A 19,676-nucleotide genomic window follows, 5' to 3' on the forward strand; every position below is an offset into this window, starting at 1 on the left:
ATTGGATAAAAAAACTCACCTCAAAATTCGTCCCAACACAAAAAATCACATAAAAGGAAACTGACACTTTTTCTAATGTAAATTCGCGTTAAACGCCACGGGTTATTTCTGGCCGCGACGATCCGGTCGATGTCTTCAACCTGGACGCTTTTATGTATGCATGAAAGCAATCCAATCCGGCGACCAACCAACCACCCGCACACCCCCCATTGAATGGAATATCTCGGCTTATTCATGACTGCGTCCTTTTTACTTCTTTTTCCTACTGCTGCTGCTACTGGTTCCCCAGATGGTAATATGCCGCGTCGTCGTCTGACGCCTGGAGGAGTGAATCTTCTGTGCTGTTGATGGGACCGGCCTTTTATTATTGGCTTCAAGTGCGCTCCCCGATGACACAGAGAGTCCCCATTGACGCCCGGATGTACGGCACGACCGGCCCTACTCCTACTCAATGGAATGAAAAGGTTGAATGAAAGTGTTGTTGACGGCCGATCCGGGATCTATAGAAATTCCGCCCGGTTGATGGCACACAGATTAGTTCCGAGAGTGAGCGAGCGAGCGATGGCTCGAGAGCCGATTATTTTGCGCTGATCGGCCAAATCGAAGTATGCGCTATGAAATTAGTTTCTTTTGGAAACAACAACAACAACAAGACAACTTGTCGTGCTCCAAATTCTAAAATGTAATGAGTTCCAAAATTGAATCCGTGTCGGGAAGGAAGACAGCACAGGAGCACGTTAAGACGTTGGGATATCGGTTTGTGGCGCGATTGGGCGAAGGGACGTTCTCCAAGGTATGCGGTTCAGCTTATGATCTGAACGGCCTCAACATGACTTCCTCTTTGTTAGGTTTACCTTACTGAGTACACAAGCCCGAACGCAGTTGGTGTTGAAAAGCTAGCTTGCAAGCTGATTGACACAGCGGTGTGCAGTGCCAAGTTCCGGCGCAAGTTCTTACCGCGAGAACTGGCGGTTCTGCTACGAGTCCGCCATCCGCACATCATCCGGATCCAGGCGATCGTCAAATGTCACTCGAAGATCTTTATATTTATGCGGTACGCCGAACTGGGCGACCTGTTGACCTTTATCCTTGCCCATGGAGCTATTGGCGAGAGTCAGAGCAGGATATGGGGACGCCAAGTCGGACTTGCATTGCAATACCTGCACGAATCCGGGATAGCACACCGGGATCTCAAGTGCGAGAACATCTTGATCACCACGAACTTCAACGTCAAATTGAGCGACTTTGGATTTGCACGGCACGTGATGCGAAGTCACGAGGTGGAACTGAGCAGCACCTACTGCGGATCGTTTGACTACGCCTCGCCGGAGATCCTCAAGGGGACGCCCTACAATCCCAAAGCATCCGACATGTGGGCCTACGGAGTACTCCTCTACGTTATGCTCAACAAATCGATGCCCTTCAAAGGTCGTACAAAGGCAGTCTACGAGCTCCAGTTGGCTCGCAAGTGGCAGTTTAGATCGCGAGTCCGCAGCAAGCTATCCCACCAGGTCAAATCCCTAGTCACGAACCTGCTAGAACCAAACCCAACCATTCGTTACACCATCGACGAAACGCTCATCAACGACTGGTTTATGGACGTCCCCAAACTCCGCGCCCTCAACCCGGACGAGTTCGTGTGCCTAGCCGAGGCCCGCTCCGTAACCCGAGCCTGTTCCAGCGACGTGCTGCACGTCCAATCGAAGCTGCGCCAGTCCGGCAGCGACGTCATTACGACCATCAAGCAGGTCGAGCAACGAGACGCGCCCCAATTTAAATCCAATTTGTCACTAAAGACGTCCACCATCCTACTGCTGCAAGACGACTCCACGGTCAACGATGCACCACCTGACGACGAAGACCGCCCTGAACCCGCCGACGAACCAGATGATCCCCAGCAGCAACCTTCGCCAGATGATACCCGTTCGTTATAAAATACAAACAATTACGGCTCATTATTTTGTGTCTCCATGGAATCGCTTCTACCCGTCTCCGGTGGTTGTATGGGACCACATCATCACTCTCGTTCGTTATCGCAAAGTGGCAGCAGCCGGGGTCTAGAACCTGATTAAAAGTTCTGCCGGGCCACGTTTCGAAGGACTCGAGGAAGTTTACGAGGGTGTAGTGCAGGAGAAAGTTTCCCAGGCTCTCCCCCGGGTTGGCAATGAAAATATCGTGGTCGACCTTCGACAGTTCTTGTTGTTTAGGGGGTGGGTTCCGGTCGTAACTTGATGAAAGTCGTTCATCATTTACTAGTTGGAGCCTATTGAGTGAAAAGCCAAACTTGAGTGTCCTAGTGAATTGATTCATTTTAATGAATCAGTCCTCTCTGATTTGAAAATTTAAAATCTGACCCAAATGAATTAATTCTAATCTCCAACGGCACAGTATAGACCCGTAATGCTATGCAATGCTACGCTACCCACAAATGAATGACATTCAATACGGCTAATACTGAAAATACTTTCTGATACTTAATCGATGCTCGTGTGCTTTCTTGTTCTATCTAGAAAGGAATCCCAGCAAGCTTAGTACAAAAGAGCACATCAAAATCGTAATGTGAACTTTATATGTTGTTAGTAAAGGAGCTATTACACTACGGCGAACAAACTCGCACTTTTTGACAGTTTGCCAGTTTGCCTGCTTTGTTTGTTTGCCTGGATTTGTTTGTACAAACGTCAGCCTGCATTAATTTTGCCTTGTTTGCGAGTTTGGCAAACTGTCAAACACGAAAAAGTGCGAGTTTGTTTGTTTGTTTGCTGTAGTGTAATGGCTCCTTAACTGACATTCAACAAAATTCCACTTTTCTGAACACACAAGTTCTGGTCCCCTCGACAAAATTCTGTTGAACAGTGTTATAGCAAAAAATCATAACGGCTTCCAAGGTACAGTTACAAACGTTGACCCGCATCGCACTTGTTTCACACTTTCAAGCACGCAATTCAGAAGCAACAAACCGTCACTAAATTCGACGAACTTCTTCATTACGCGAGCGACCCATGGCGCGTGTTCTCCAGAACTCCCGCGAACCTTCGCCGCAATTCGTGGACTTTAGAGAAAAAAAATCTGCCTCGTAATTGCGCACTCGGAGGCTCGTTTGGGGTCGCCCGTAATTACCTCTGTGATGTGTGGACCTCGAAATATCTCCGACGATGACTGTTCGAAACATGTGGATTAATTTCCTGAGCCATCGCAGCGAGTCTTGGGGTAAGGGCACCAAGCTGGACACCACTTAACCTGGTGGGTGGGGTGGTATAGATTAAAAGAAGATGTCTCCGGATGAAGTCGGGGACTGTCCCAGGGGTCGACAACATAATCAAACCGACGAAGAGCGCCTCCGGAAAGCACTTAACACTCTGGGACAGTAGCTTTTCGGTTGAGTGGTTTGAGGTAACCGTGCTGACTCATGTACTAATCGTGTGAAAACTACTTCTGCCGTAGATTGAATCTCAACGCTCGTTAAGATGTATCGCTCATCGCGCAATTTGATGTAATCAGTTGATTCCCATAGCCCAATTGAAGTCTCAAGTGACAGGTCAAAGAGTCTTCTCAGCAATGTACGTACCACAAATCAACAGCTTTCGACTTGGTCTTCATCAGCTAAATCAGCAGTTCCCAATTTGACCTACCTTAAAACAACACAGCACACAATCATGCCGAACTTAATACGAGCTACTTGCTACCCGTTGAGACGCAAAGTGATCTGTACGTACCAGCAGCGTTGGCCTCATTGCTGCTCTCCCCCCGGTTCTGGACCGGTTTTTCGACGAGCCCGTTTGTGGAGACCATTGAAAGGAATGTTTGTTTTTTTTTTTCTGCAGCCCTCCCCTCTCCACTATCGATAGGAGGTACCATTTTCTCGCTTTCGTTCCACCGCTCCAACGAAACGAATATCTCGGGAGTCTGTGTGTGTCCTCGCACGCCTAGCCCTAGTTTTCCCGAGATGACCGACTACGATGGAGTCGACTCCTCGCCTCCCGTTAGCCCGAGTCACGTCTTTGGCCTTGGTCGTGTGCGCGCGCCCCGTTATGCATTGGCTCGGACTCGGATAACTTCTTCGACTTCATCACCTGATGAGCCGATTAGAGCGAGAGGTTAGGTCTCTGATGTTGGTCATGTGACCCCGGGGTGGGTAACACTAATGGGGGGTCCCCGGTTGGACAAGGTGATAACTTTCAATTAGCCTCATAATGAGAGGTGTAGATATTGGACACCGAACGACGCGATGGCAAAGGTGAGGGTTAAGGAGAAGGATGTTCAATGAATATGGTGATTGAGTTGGGGAGAAAGTAATACGGCGATTTATTTCGGTTAATGGCATGGTGTTTGGTTACGTTTGCAAAACAACTAACGATTCTTAGTTTATTTTTCTGATCATTTTTTTTTAAATTGGCTAACTAAGACCGTTGAACGTATTTTTTAGATAGGGTTTTCGAAAATCGAATCATATTTTTCCAGAAAACTTCAAAATATTTGCGTTTATCCCGAGACACACCACCACACCAGGAATGAATCCCTTGGAATTTTGAAATGTTCATTTACGATAGGAAGAGAATCCGCCATCCGCCATTTTTTATTCCGGCTGATTCTTTTTTGGTGCCTTCGGTATGCCTAAAGAAGCCATTTTGCCACAGAGAACAGATGCACATCTAGGCTCTAACTTGTGTGTAAACACTGTTGCACTAAAAAAATGCGTTGCATACAATTTTGCATCAAAGAAATTAGAGTGTGCAGGATACGCTTGGCGGCGCCACCGTCGCGGCTGAGAAGAGTTGACTTAACAATGAAAAAGGCTCAATAATTTCGAAAGAAAATAAATGTTAACCTCGTTTAATTATAAAAAAAATTTCTGTATAATTCCAGTTCCAGAGTTTTTTTTGAAAAGGTCCTATAAACTATTGTCTTTCATATGTTTATAGGACCTAATCAAAAAAATGTCGAGAGTTGACTAAAAATAATGCGAAAATGCATTAACATTAACGAAAACATAACAGAAAATTCATTAAACAATTATTTTTCATGCGACAACTTAAAATAGGCCCTTTACACATGTTATGTCCGATTTCGTTTTGTTTACCTTCTTTGGCGCGTAAAATTGCAACCCTCTGATCAAGGACAGTCAGACATTGGTCTGATGTCGTTCGTACGGAATGTTTTATGCAGTGATTAGATGGTCCAACGTTCTGCTACTGTAGGCCATCATGATTTTGGAAGTGGCGCTATCTAGGCGGATGGTGCACTAGGGTGTAATATCAAAATCGATTTTCCAGCACAGCATTATTTTAGTTCCTTTTGGGGTCCTAAACAACTCCCCAAAGTTTGGGAACGATTGGTTTAGTCCTCACTTTGCGCAAAGCGATTAAATTTTTCATACAAATTTGTATGGGAAAAATCATTTATTTGAATTTTGATATTTAAAAAATCCACGTTTTACGCTATACTGAAACCGGATTCATATTCGGATGCTCCGGAATGTGCTCTACAACTTTCCCGAAGAGAGTATGGTGCTAACTTGCTCCTATAAAAAGATATAGCGTGTTCAAAACTCGTCTAAAACGTGTTTTTTGCTCGAAAATCACGTTTTAGACGAGTTTTGAGGACGCTGTATCTTTTTATAGGAGCATGTTAGCACCATACTCTCTTCGGGAAAGTTGTAGAGCATATTCCAGAGCATCCGAATATGAATCCGGTTTTGATATAGCGTGAAACGTGGATTTTTTAAATATCAAAATTCAAAAAAATGATTTTTTCCATACAAATTTGTATGGAAAATTTAATTGCTTTGCGCAAAGTGAGGACTAAACCAATCGTTCCCAAACTTTAGGGAGTTGTTAAGGACCCTATAAGGAACCAAAAAGTTGCTGTGCTAGCCAAATTTGGACAACTTTATTTTTTTCCATACAACCATATTACACCCTAATGGTGCACACCCTAGCCTTGTTCAACGTGTTTTGGTTTGAATTTTTACACACGTTTTTCAATGTTGTTTGTTCAATGATATACATCTGTTCTCTGTGATTTTGCATCATTAGTTTGTTCATATAATTTTACATACAAATTTGGCAGCTTTGCATACAAAAATGATGTATAAAAATTCATAAATCTGTATCTTTTGAAGGAATTTTTTGATCGATTTGTTGTCTTCGGCAAAATTGTAGGTATGGATAAGGACTACACTGAAAAATATGATACACGATAAATTTTTTTCTGATTTTTAATTTCACTTTTTGTCACTAAAACTTGATTTGAAAAAAACACTATTTTTTTTTTCTGATATGTTTTAGGGGACATCAAATGCCAACTTTTCAGAAATTTCCAGAATGTGCAAAAAATCTTTGACCGAGTTATGAATTTTTGAATCAATACTGATTTTTTTTTCAAAAAATCAAAATGTTGGTCGCAAAAAATTTTCAAGTTCATTTTTCGATGTAAAATCTAATTTGCAATCAAAAAGTACTTTTGTGCAATTTTGATAAAGTGCACCATTTTCAAGTTATAGCCATTTTAGGTAACTTTTTTGAAAATAGTCGCAGTTATTCAATTTTTAAATTAGTGCACATGTTTGCCCACATTTGAAAAAATATTTTTGAAAAGCTGAGAAAATTCTTAAATCAAGACTAAGATTTCAAAAGGGCGTAATATTGAATATTTGGCCCTTTTGAAATTGTTCGGCCAATGCCGAAGTTTTCAACCAGATTTGCGCAATTTTCTCTCAGTGTGCGTAACCCACCCCTGCAGCGCTGACAGGCCGGCGCTGCCAACTTTGACAGTCGAAAACAACGGCGCGACAACGAGAGTTCGCGCGCAAACAAGCAAGTCGCCAAGAGGAACGCGAAGCGTGAAGACGTAACTTGTAGATAGATCGGAGAATAGAGAAAGTTTTCGTAGTTTTTAGTGAACTTCACCGTGTTTTATTCCTCCGAAATCGTACCCCCAAAAATCCGCGAGTGTTACAGTCCGCTCGATCGAAGATACGCCGCAACATTTGGTCCATTCGAACCGGACAAAAGACGGTAGCCTACGGATCGGAAAAGTTCGCGAGTGAAGTGAGAGGTGGCGGAAGGCCAACCGGATGGACGCCATTTTGTGCTAACTCGTTTCCGCAAAAAAGGTTCGAAATCGCGACGGATTCGAACTTACCGCGTTCCTCCGGATGAGGATAAGAGCTTCCTCCATCCCGCGACCGTTTCGAGTGTTCCGTGCCGTGTTTGTGTCCTGCAGAACGACGGAACGGTAACGCTGACGGAAGGTCAACGGACCACGTTGGGCGGAAGAAAGTGGCCCGATTGCCACCGGCTGAAGCCATCTTGAAAAGAACAAAAGTGTTTGTGTGAACTCTCGACAAAAAGGAGGCACGCGCCACCATTTGTCCCGGAAAAAAACGTGTGTTTGTGTGTGCGCAAGGCAAGGAGCAGGCAAGGGCTGCCATCTTGCCGCAGAAAGAGTGCGCAACAGTGAACCGAAAAAGATCAGATTCGAGAACATTCCGGAAGGCGACTCCGTGGCCTAGAAACGGCGGAAACAGTGGCGGCAAGAGACCGCAAAAGAAAATGTTCGCTTAAAAACCTGTGCGTGTGAGTGTGTGTGGTGAGCGTAGCGACGCCATTTTGTGTAGTTCCCAAGCGTGGAACATTCCAGTTCGCAGCACCGCTGCGGATTTGGCAGTCGCTCCAGCTGCACACGGAAAGAAGATCGGAACGCGACCCGCTGCAAGCGTCAGTGGGACGGTTCGCAAATCCAGCTGCGTCGAGGCCACTGCGCTGACGGAAAGGGCCTGCTGCAAGCGCCAGTAGGAAGGTTCCGGAAGGTGTGGCTGCGACGAGGCATCCCGAAGAGAAGTGTTTCGCTGAAGAGCCAGTGTGACACCCCGACCAAAGTGATTCTTGCTGCAAGCGCAGAAGAACCCCGAGAAGAAAAAAGTGTCTCGCTTACAAGCAAGTGTGACACCCCGATCAGAAGTGTTTTTGCTGCAAGCGCAAATCCCGAAGAAAAAGTGTGCGAGTTGACCTGCTGCAAGAGCCAGCAAAATTCTGCAGAATCCATTGACCGAACGCTGCCGCTGCTGTGTCGCCACGAGCGCGACCACGGCGGAGTAACCGATTCCCGAGAGACCTGATCAGCCCAGTTAAGATGAACTCAGCCGAACAACCGTGGTCCGCAAAGCGCTTGGCCAACAAGCGACGCCAGGTCAAGGGTAAGATCCTGCTACTCAAAAGCAGACTTACCGAACTGGATGAAGATCATCAACTGCCATCCTTGCCAGAGTTCCGGGTGTTCGCGAAGAACATAGAGCGGTACTACGGTGAGTTAGATCAAGTGCTGCAAAATGTTGAGGAGAGTGATCTTTTTGCCGATGAACGAGACGCCCACGACATGGAGTGCGCGGCGATTGAGGGGCTACTCCAAGGAGTCAATCTGAAGATCGTAGCCCTCAGTAACGCACTGCTTTCCCAACCCGTTCAAGTCACTGTCCTTCAGCAGTGCCAGCACCAGCCACCAGTCAGTACCGGAAATGAACCCGCCGATCCAGCTGTAGCAGCCCCCAAGGTATGTGCACCACTCGAACCCATCTCGAACCCACCCATCACAACCAAAGATCATGATCAGCAGTTGCTCACGCGGTGTGACGGACACCACTTGAATACAGTCTGCTTCACGGACAGTGAAGTAACGCGCGTTCTTAGTCAAGAGACAAACCCCAATCCGATCGAACCCCAGATCATGCCAGTAAGATCCCTCCAACAAGAGAAACCCTTCGCAGAGCATAAAGAGATACAACCGCCCGCCGAACCTGAAATGGTTCGACACGGCGCCTCGGCAAGAATTCGAGGTGACGTCGACATGTCCGGCGATTCAGGCGTACCTCCTACGCTGCGGTCAGAAGAGCGGATCCACGGTGACCTCGACGTTGGCTGGTGTCAGCCAGTGGAACTTGGCCCACTGCTACCAGCCTCCGCAGAACGAGAAGATGCCGAGTCCGATGACCCGCAAGCTGTTTCAAGGCCGGAGACAGCTGGACTGGTCGACGAAGACCGCGATATTACCATGAACCAAGCAGTGAAGGACGAGGAAGCTCACTCACTGCAGTCAGCCGGAGCCGGCGAAGTGAACGTCGAGGATCGTTCGCTTCCGAGCAGTGCACAGCCTGTTTGCACAGCACCAGCCATCCAAGAGGAGGCAGCCACGAAGCCAAGCCACGAGAGTAAGATGTACAGCTGCCAGCTGTTCAACGCCAACGTCGCACGTTCAACCGACCGTGACCGTGCAGCCGAAAAGTTAGCAGAGAAGCTGCTGCAGTCTGTAATCTTAACCAGCATCGAGAAGCAGTTCCGTTTGGTTTGGGACCCGGGAGTGCAGCCGAGCTCTGCTTCCAGCTCAACCACTCAACTGACCGAAGAACACCACTAGATGACAGCAAGTTCGGGACGAAGCATGCGCATCTGGTCCGAGAGCATGAAATACCAACAAACTCCAGCGTGGTCAGCGGCCGATTCTCTTCTAGCGGGTTAGATTTTAGAAGTCGAGCCTTCAACCCGGGGGGAGAATGTTCGGCCAATGCCGAAGTTTTCAACCAGATTTGCGCAATTTTCTCTCAGTGTGCGTAACCCACCCCTGCAGCGCTGACAGGCCGGCGCTGCCAACTTTGACAGTCGAAAACAACGGCGCGACAACGAGAGTTCGCGCGCAAACAAGCAAGTCGCCAAGAGGAACGCGAAGCGTGAAGACGTAACTTGTAGATAGATCGGAGAATAGAGAAAGTTTTCGTAGTTTTTAGTGAACTTCACCGTGTTTTATTCCTCCGAAATCGTACCCCAAAAATCCGCGAGTGTTACAGTCCGCTCGATCGAAGATACGCCGCAACAGAAATGTTAGTTTTGATTTGAAAATTTTGAAAATATTATTTTTGAAAAGATCGGAAAATTTCACGAATGTTTAATATTTTAACATTGAAAATCAGATCATTAGTTGCTGAGTTAGAACGTTAGAAAATGGTGGGTTGTTTGGGTGAGACTTAAAAAACATCAATTTTCCTGCTTTTGAAACCTTTGCATGGCAATATGTCAGCAACTAAAGGTCGTATCAACAAAGTTCAAAAGAGCAAAATATAGAAAATTTTCTCAGCTTTTCAAAAATATTTTTTTCAAAAGTGGGCAAACATGTGCACTAATTAAAAAAAAAATGGAAAACTGCGACTATTTTCAGAAAAGTTACATAAAAATGGCTATAACTTGAAAACGGTGCACTTTATGAAAATTTCACTAAAGTACTTTTTGATTTTAAATTTGATTTTACATCGAAAAATTAAGTTGAAATTTTTTTGCGAACAATATTTCGATTTTTTGAAAAAATCAGTATTGATTAAAAAATTCATAACTCGGTCAAAGATTTTTTGCACAACTTGAAAATTTCTGAAAAGTTGGCATTTTATGTCCTCTAAAACATATCAAAAAATGAAAAAAAATAAAAATTGTGTTTTTTTGCAAATCAAGTTTTAGTGACAAAAAGTTTAATAAAAAATCATCAATTTTTTTTACCGTGTAACATTTTTTTCCAGTGTAGTCCGTATCCATACCTATAACTTTGCCGAAGACACCAAATCGATCAAAAAATTCCTTCGAAAGATACAGATTTTTGAATTTTCATACAACATTTTTGTATGGACAGCTGCCAAATTTGTATGGAAAATTATATGGACAAACTAATGATGCAAAATGGCTTCTTTGGACATTCGGTAGGCACCAAAAAAGATTCAGTCGGATTAAAAAATACAAAAAAAATCGAATGACCGAAATCTGAGAGAACTTGTCAAACTGGCTTGGGAAATTTTAATATTCTCAAAAAATGATCAAAGCGAGCCGATGTTGCTCACCTGTCAATCGCAATTTTAAAGTGCGAATGTCCAGTTTGGTGGAAACTGCGACTGGAAATGTAAATAAACAACAGCTGGTTGCCTAGTTTTTGGAAATTTTGTTGTTAAAAGTGCGAGAGGTAAGAGCGGGTAAAGTCCAAGTTACAGTTCAAGGATCAATATGATTCTTTGAAAATAAAAAGTGGGATTTCCGGCGCGCCACGCGCAAAATCGAGAAAATGACTAAAACGAGAAAAAACATTTTTTTCACTAAAACTGCGATAACTTTAAAATTTCAGCGATGACCTATACATGTTTGGGAACCATAATTTTCGTATTTAAAAGACCCACTTTTTATTTTCAAAAAATCATATCTCGGAATCCTGTTGATGAACACTTCCAGTTTTTGAGTATGTTACGTTAAATTTTCCAAGGAAGAATTCCAAAAAGTGTCCACGTGGTTTATGAATGCTCCCTAATGTACAATATTGTTTTACAAAGTATGCAAAGAATCTACCGAATGCCCATCTGAAAAATGGTTTTCCTGCCTGATGCCTGGAAGTTTTTTACGAGACACTGCAAACAACCAGCTGATGTATGCTGACAAAAATGTCCAGTTTTTATTTGTTTTTGTCGCATTCCTTCCGGCAGCAATTCCACGAAACGGTGTTGCATAACCTGCTGTAACGCTTCGGAAGGACATTTTAAGAGCACGTTACGTCTTACACGAACGTCACCCTTCTTTTCCCACATCCTATCGAAACTTTGCATCTCCACCACATCCGGGCCCGGGTCGCCGCAGATAAAATCTGCCGGAAGCAGCAAAAATCTCATTTTGTACGGCTTCTGCCAGGCAGTGTTGATTCCGAGGTGGAACTCTTTCGGCATCAGCACCATATTCCGCAGAAGAAGACAACAGCTTGAACAAAAAGTAAAGCAGGCAATCATGGCCCGGAATTGCTGGCAGACTCCGGAGGAGAAGGGTTGACGCACTAGTGCTTTATTCTCTCTCTCTTGGCCGGAAAAGCCGGCAAAGGTTGAAAAGGTAAAAGGAAAATCGATATTGCAAACAACCCCAGGACCAGGGAGAGTCTGCTGGAGAAACGTCGAGCAAAGCATTTTTATGGAACTCATCAAGCACTTGAGCGTGTGTGGGTGTGTGTGTGTGTGTGCAGAAGTGCGCCACTTCTGGAATGCACCCGAGGAAAACTCAGGAAAACTCCCAGCATCCAAGAGGACCAAGAGGAGAATACGTGACAATTCGGAAAGCCATCAAGTCAGCAGTAACCGTATTTATATACGGTTTGATGGCAGCACCAAGAGAGGAGGGAACTCCTAGGAAATAAACTTGCCGCGGTGACATCTGGGTGGGCGAAAGCTCGTCGTTGACGGTTGCTGCTGCTCAGTTCAGTTGTAAAGGAAAACTCAATTCAAAGTCGAGACCCGCAAACTGGGTCATCCAGTATTCATGGCGGAGGAAACTGGTTCTGAGACAGACGGAGAGTTTACGAGGGATGTTGGGGGACATCCGTTAAGAGAGGTTTCAATGGCAAATGCTGTACGAGAAGAAGCGACAAATAAAACAACGATCAATTGTCTGTTTGATGGAAAGAAGCTGTAGTCATAAATTGTCTTGATGAAATAAATTGTGGACAGTTTTAACATGTATTTTTACTGTCCATTGAAATTATTAAACTATTGTTGAATCGTAATTATCTCCGCTTATTTTTTATTTATTTTATTATTGTTTATCTGAACTTTTATTTTGACTTCATTCTTTTTTTTTTAAATAATTGAGTAGTTTTTTGTGCACTAATTTCGTTCCGTTTTTTTACTGACATTTTTCGACCTAGTTTAAAATCGTTAGCTTATTAGATATCGTAAATTAAAACTTATTTAGTGGAATTGTTATTAAATTTTAGATCTTAAACTTAATTATTGATTAGGTTATAACCACCAAATTTTTAACTCTCTACTGCCCAAATATTTTTTTTCGATTTTTTTTTATTTTTCTCGTGTTAAGGAGATCATTTTGAGCAAGTTTTGTTCTACGAAAAACTACTTTTCTTGTTTTATGTTTTTCTTGTTTAATTTTTAGTACTGCATTGTCCCGCCCATGTGGATCAATCGGACCGCGCACTGGACTCCAATCCAGAGGTCGCCAGTTCGAATCCCGCGGCGGGCGCTCTAAAATTCTTTGTGTAAATATGGGTATTCGGCGCCGTCGCTCCGTGCCATACTTTCATACACTTAGGAGCCCAGGGCGGCGAAGTCCTTGTAGATAAAAAGGAAGACACTAGTGGTTGGTACTAGCAATGGTGGCCGACAGCTATAAAGTCAACTTCGTTTTTTTTTATATTTGCATTTATCTTGTTTAGTTTATGTTTGTTTCTGATAGAATGTGGTTAATACTACCAACTCCTATCATTACATTTTGTCTATTTAGTTTTGTCATGTTCACAGAAAAAAATGATCGTAATATTCATCAGGAAATGGTGACAGATTTTGTGTCGAAAAAAATGTGTAATATTACATCAGGAATTGTTGATTATTCATCAGTTTTTGATGAATATTCATCAGGTTCACATTTTTACACATTGTTTATGTAATATTACTCAAAAAATAAGGAATATTCAACATACCAAATTTTCAACCATCCAAAATTCATTTTTTTTGCTGTGGTTTTACAGCCGTTTTTCACATTTTTCATTTTTTTTTCGTTTTCACATTTTTTACAAAGTTGACTTCAGAAAAAAATACATTTTTAAAACCATTGGCAGAGTCACATAAAACAAGTCACACTTGCAATCCTAAAATTTGTCTAAAATTTTAAGAGTTCTTCTTTCCAATGCTTTTTAAAGATCGAAATTTGGTTGAGAAATTGATTTTTTGCGATTTTTTAGATTGAAGCCCGCCTTGAGGTGTTGGGTTGTAAATGGTTAGTTGATAAAATTCACTTGGTTTTGTTCGGTGACAAGAAAACACTTTGCAACGTTTCGACCTACTTTTCTTCGGTTATCTTCCTAAAAACAAAAATCAAAATTTTTATCGTTAGTTCCCGTAGTTTTCGAGATATCAAATGTCTGTTACAAAATCTTGGTGCAAAAGTTCTGCTTGATGTGTACCGTTATTTGTATACCCAAAGAAATTAAAGGAAAAACGTTTCAATGAAAAAATTTAATGAAAAGGTCCTAAAAATAAAATTTAAAATTTTAGCTTTTTGGGTGTTTTTGAATACCCCTGAATCAAGGTGGTTCTAAAAACATCTAAAAAGCAAAAAAATGAAAATTTCGTGAATAGGACCTTTTGTTCCGAAATTGTTCCGCAACGGCGGTCTAAATTGAAAATAGTTGTTGAAACATACAAAATGATATAGTCAGACTGAAACTTGAGAAAAACATTGCATAACAAGTTTGAATCAGTTAACAATCTGTTGAATAATGCTGAAACGTCAAGTTGAACTTTACAAAATGTTACTGGCCTTAGATAACTAATTAAAACTTCTTCTGATGCAAAAAATCAAACCATCCACATTAACGACCCCCGGGTCTTTTGTGGTCTCTATTGCAAGTTTCTGCTCGAACCTATGAGTCCGAAGGCTTGAATGGGGAGAGCACCCAAACCTCTTTCTACTCCAAGGAACCTTCCACCCCAGTGTTTGAACTGACGACCTTTGGATTGCGAGTCCAACCGCCGCCAGCGATTCCACCGGAGTAGGCTTGGTTTGGTGTGTTGTTTGTACTTATGGCATGGAGACGACTCCTACACCTGGAATGACTTAACGGCCTAACAACCAAGGCCGGGACCGACATTTTACTTCCTCATCCGATGGAAGGTTGGAGCAGATGGGAATCGAACCCAGAATCATCCGCTTACAAAGCGGACAGCGTAACCATTCGGCCACGCACTGCCTGATGCACAAGTATGAATAAAACAATGTTGTTTAGCCATAAAACTTAGTTTTGTGAATAATTATTTTTATGTTGAAGATGCACAAGTATGAATAAAACAATGTTGTTTAGCCATAAAACTTAGTTTTGTGAATAATTATTTTTATGTTGAAGTCTTGAAAATTTTTTTTGTTGATGTTTTGCCTCTCCTTTTTTCTTTTAAAATCAGGGATTAAAAATATATGCAATTTTTTTCTGGATGAACACGAGAAAAGGGCGCATGAGCATTTTGACAGTTTGAACTATTCTGCAAATTCTAAAGCTTTTTAACTTGAATTGTAAAACAATAGCTGGTCTCGTCAGTTACATTGTGCCGGGATTTTTAAAAGCGTTACTCCAGATTTGTAAGCTGATAACATTTTTTCAAAAGAACACACTTTCCTATTTATTGAGCGTTTTGATTTGTTTCTACAGATCCTTTGCACACATAATTCTATATAACATAGTTTTTAAATGAATTTTTAATTATTTTAACTAACAATAAGGAAAATTGTGGCTGTAATTAAATCATTCTAATGTTGTGTCACTTTTTATTGTTTATCAATACTCAGACTTTTTGAATGAATATATTTTATCGCATGATCGATGTACTTTTTATGGTACAAGTTAAATTAATTTTTGCTAAACTTTTTGAAAACTTATGATTGTAGGACAACTGTTCTTGTATGTAATGCATTTCATATTATTGTTTGCATTTTAATGTTGAAACCATGACCTGTAATTTTTTTTTAACTTTCCTTGATTTTTAGAGGAATGTGCAACCATCAATAATTTTCAAATAAATACCGAATTTTTATAACATACAATTCTAGAGTTGTTTTTGAAAAGGTCCTATAAACATAAGAAAGACAATAACTTATAGGTCCTTTTCAGACAAAAAAAAAACTCTGGAATTCTATGTGGCTAAATATTTTAAAAGATCATGAAATAATTATGGAAAATTCTCATTTGTTTGGTTCAGGGCAAGGATTTTGTTCTATGTCCTTCGAAGTTCCTGTTTTTCACTTTTGAAACAAATAATTTTGCAAAATGTCTGATGGAAACTCGCTCGCTATTTATTGCTCGAGTTCAGTTGAAGACACCTTTAGAAGCAGTAATTTAACTCATTTACTCATTCTTAGGAACCTCGTTATCTAACCTCGTGAAAAAAATCATCAAAATGTATGGCAAATGGCAACAGTACAAGTTATTTTTATCTGTTTCAAATAACACAAAATTTTGCTCGTTTCAAAATACATACCTCATTCCCTCTTTTTCACCCAATCATTGATGCGTGAAATAGTTCTCAACTTTTTAATAATGAAACCCCTTTTATTCTCTTTTTTTGCAGATCTCCCTGCGCCCAACAACAACTACAATAACCCTCCACCGTGTGCATGTGGGATTGCGTTTTTGTTGAGTTGCACACACTGATGTGACAACCCACGCCAAGGACAGGCGTGCGTGCGTGTGTGTTCGTGCCCAAAAAGAAGCAAATGTAAACACAGTAGCGTGCTTTGTTTCGCCCTTTTGAAAAAAAATAAATAAAAAAAAGTGAAGCAGGCAGAAAACAAGTGTTGTGTGTTCCCGGCACCAGATAAAAGTGGGTTTTCCCCGTTTTGAAAACCAACCAAAAAAAAAAAAAAAGAGTAAAATTCAATGGTGTGCGCCAGTGTGTCTGCCGAATGCCGGTTGCTTGAGGTGGTGGTGTAAAGTGGTGTAGGGGAAGGTGGGGCAAGACGACCATATGGGGCAAGAGGAACAATCGCTCGTACGACCGTAATTTTTACAAATTTGATTATTTCCAGCATGAGGAATTGTTGCTAGCAATGCAATTAGCTGATTCTACTACCACATAACCGCCAAAACGACGTAAACGCCAAGGGACATAAGATTTAATGAAGTTTTTATCAAAACCTTTGTTTCCTTATAATATTTGGAAAGCACAAAATAAGGCTTAGGGTTCGTTTTAAGGCTCATTTTATCAAAATGCTATTTTTCCTAGATCAGTAGTGTTCCTACCAATGACTTGCACGTATTATAAAGTATGATTTATGTTTTGGTTATTTTTGTAGAGAGCTTTTAAAAATCTTGTTTAGGTGGGGCAAGTGTACCATATGGATTTTTAGTATGGAAAAAAATGAATTGCTGCAGCAACATATTTTATTGTAAAAAAATACATAATAGTTCTTAAAAACTGATAAACAATTGTTTAAAAATTGTCCATACACGATATAATAATATCATGAAAATTTACTATTTATCATCCAAGTAATATTTTTTCGTAAAAACGGTCAAATTTTTAGTAAAATATTTTTTTTAAATCTAAAAATGAAAGAAACGATTCAAATACATCCTAATCTGATGTATCTAAGTGATAATAGTTCAATTGTTAGTAAATTAGCATGTTTTTTCATGCATTGTTCCTCTTGCCCCAACGGGTTGTTCATCTTGCCCCACTAGTTGAGTAGAACGTACGAATAATCAAAAATTTTAAAATCAATTTTTTACATTAAAAAACAGAATTTTTTAAAAACTTGTTCTATCAATGTCTCAGTCAAGACCTGGAATAAGATGATTCTAAAAAATCCGACAGATTTTTTAACGTTTTTAATGGGTTATAACGAGCATTTCCTTAGCTTGTTACACTTGCCCCACTTTCCCCTAAAAAATTGAGCGGGAAAAAATAATACAAATTTGCAAACGTCTGCAGAATGACGACCGCGACGACGACGTGCCGGTGTTTGGCACTGTAAAGTGTTGTGCTGTGGAGGGTTACCAGACGACGTGTGAGTGTGTGGGAAGTTACACGGAGAAGCAGGTGACCAGAGGAAGAACCTGTAAGGAGAAGGAGATCCAGTAGCCAAACACGGCCAAACATTCCACGCTTATCAACCGGTTGGATACACTGCTAAAGGTGGGTGAACGTAACACTTTTATGTTCCTTAAAAGGAAGCTTTTAATATTGGCAAAAATATAGGCAAAAAAATCATGTGTAAGTTAATTCTACAGCCCAATTATTTTTTCGAATTTTTTAAATTTATCCCGTGTTTAAGGGGGTCATTTTGAGCAACTTTTGTTTTTACGAAAAACTTTACTTCTCTTATTTTTAGTATTTTTATTTGGATTTATCTTGTTTAGTTTATTTATGTTTTTGATAGCATTTGGACTATTTTACCACCTTCTAAAATTACATTTTGTCTTTCTAAGTTTTTCATGTTTTTACAGTCACTTTTTCAATTTTTTCTTGTTTTTCACATTTTCTGCTATAGCATGGCACCATTATCAAAAAAAAAAAAAAAAAAAAAGACAAAAAAAATAATAAAAAAAAACACAGCCAAAGTGGACCCCTGAAAAAAATAACTTTTTTAAAAACATTGGTAAAGTCACAAAAAACAAGTCAAACTGAATCCTTAAGATTTTCAAAAAAATCCAAGGAAACGGCAAATATGTTTTTCGTGAATTCCTGTTTTTTTCCCGGGAGGGAAATTGGACTCTCTAACCCCGGGATTCGACAAATTAAAAGTTTTCATTTTTGTAGGGCTGTTTCTCGGATATTGTTTGGTTTAAGTTGAGATGTGCTGTGACTCTTATGTAAAATTGCCAGGGGAACACGATGGTGATCAAATAAAAAGTATTAAGTAATTAAGGAATGGATGAAAATCACGTTTTAAGCCATAAACTGCGTTGAAACAAATGCCTTTCAATATTATTTGCGGATTGATATTTTATTTGAAATGAATTCCTTGTACAAGTTCATATAACATGCAACTATAAGAAAGTCTTTTAGTTCAATGGTTGAAAATTACGATGAAAAAAATAAAAAGTTTCTTTTTTGAAATTCGTTAAAATTCTCCCTTGAAGAAAAAGGGAAGGTTCAATTGACACCAAACTTGGGATTTCTGTATACTACCGATAGATGATTCGATTCCTTGGCAAAAATAAATAACTGTGAAAATTTGGAGTGGAACCAGTTAAGGTTTAAGGGTCGCTATAGACATGGACCGTTAAAGTAGGTAATTTTTTTTATTCAAAAATGTCTTCTTCAAATCGCCAATAATTCGTCAAGGTTAACTCCGATCGTTTTGCAGTCTTGGGCAAAGTTGTTTATCATAGAATTTTACATAAGAATCTCACACTTGATAATGATCCGACACATAAAACGCAACCTATTGGGGGAATTTTGATTTTTTTTGCTTTTCCTAATACATTTTTTTCGATTTTTTCCATGCAAACTTTAACGATAAAAAGCGACTCTTGAATCTTAACCGATTTGGCTCAAAATTGGCACAGGTACTTATTTTTACCTAAAGATACCCCCTTAACATTTTCCAAAATTTAAAAAAAATTCCGCACATTAATTTTTCTTGAAAATCTTTGCTGTCTTTGCTAAACACAAAAAAAAGGTCATCACATTTTCATTTTTGTAACTTTTAATCTTGCTGAAACCATTTGGGTGCCTTCCATATGCTCTAAGAAGGCATTTAGCATCATCGGTTTATTCATATCACTCTCCATACAAATTTGGCAGCTGTCCAAACAAAAATTCATAAACATGTATCTTTTGAAGGAATTGTTATGAAAATGTCAAAAACAATTCAGCCCTTTCAAAAAGTTATTCCTGATGAAAAAAATACAAAAAAAGTATTGAAAAAGCAGAAAATAAGAATAAAACATGTTTTAACATTGAAAATTGAATCATTAGTTCCCGAGATATCGAGAATCAAAAATCACGGGTGAATTGGGCAACACTGAGAAAATATATTTTTCTTTTTTTTTCAACTTTGCATGGTCATAATGTAGGGAATTTTTCTCAGCTTTGGAAAATGGGCTTACATTGACACTGTTTTTAAAAATTGAAAAATTGAGACTTTATTACAAAAAGCTACCCAACAATT

At 40.5% G+C, this 19,676-nt stretch overlaps 2 protein-coding genes across 7 annotated transcripts in view; both read left to right on the top strand.

The window, feature by feature from the left end:
* Positions 1 to 652: 652 nt before the first annotated feature.
* On the top strand, positions 653 to 8,116 carry LOC6039561 (calcium/calmodulin-dependent protein kinase type 1G). The gene is made up of 4 exons (XM_038261184.1): positions 653 to 793; positions 849 to 1,923; positions 7,112 to 7,262; positions 7,639 to 8,116. The coding sequence occupies exons 1-4, from the start codon at positions 686 to 688 to the stop codon at positions 8,114 to 8,116; spliced, it is 1,812 nt and encodes a 603-aa protein (XP_038117112.1). The 5' UTR covers positions 653 to 685.
* A 9,332-nt stretch (positions 8,117 to 17,448) lies between these two features.
* The window catches only part of LOC6039565, a 98,075-nt gene continuing 95,847 nt past the window's right edge, over positions 17,449 to 19,676 (top strand). For all 6 annotated transcript variants that reach the window (XM_038264936.1, XM_038264941.1, XM_038264942.1 and 3 more), the window contains exon 1: positions 17,449 to 17,695. The gene's annotated coding sequence lies outside the window, so the exon portion shown is untranslated. The remainder of the gene's footprint in view (positions 17,696 to 19,676) is intronic.

This window comes from Culex quinquefasciatus, chromosome 3 (assembly GCF_015732765.1).
Source record: "Culex quinquefasciatus strain JHB chromosome 3, VPISU_Cqui_1.0_pri_paternal, whole genome shotgun sequence".
Taxonomy (NCBI): domain Eukaryota; kingdom Metazoa; phylum Arthropoda; class Insecta; order Diptera; family Culicidae; genus Culex; species Culex quinquefasciatus.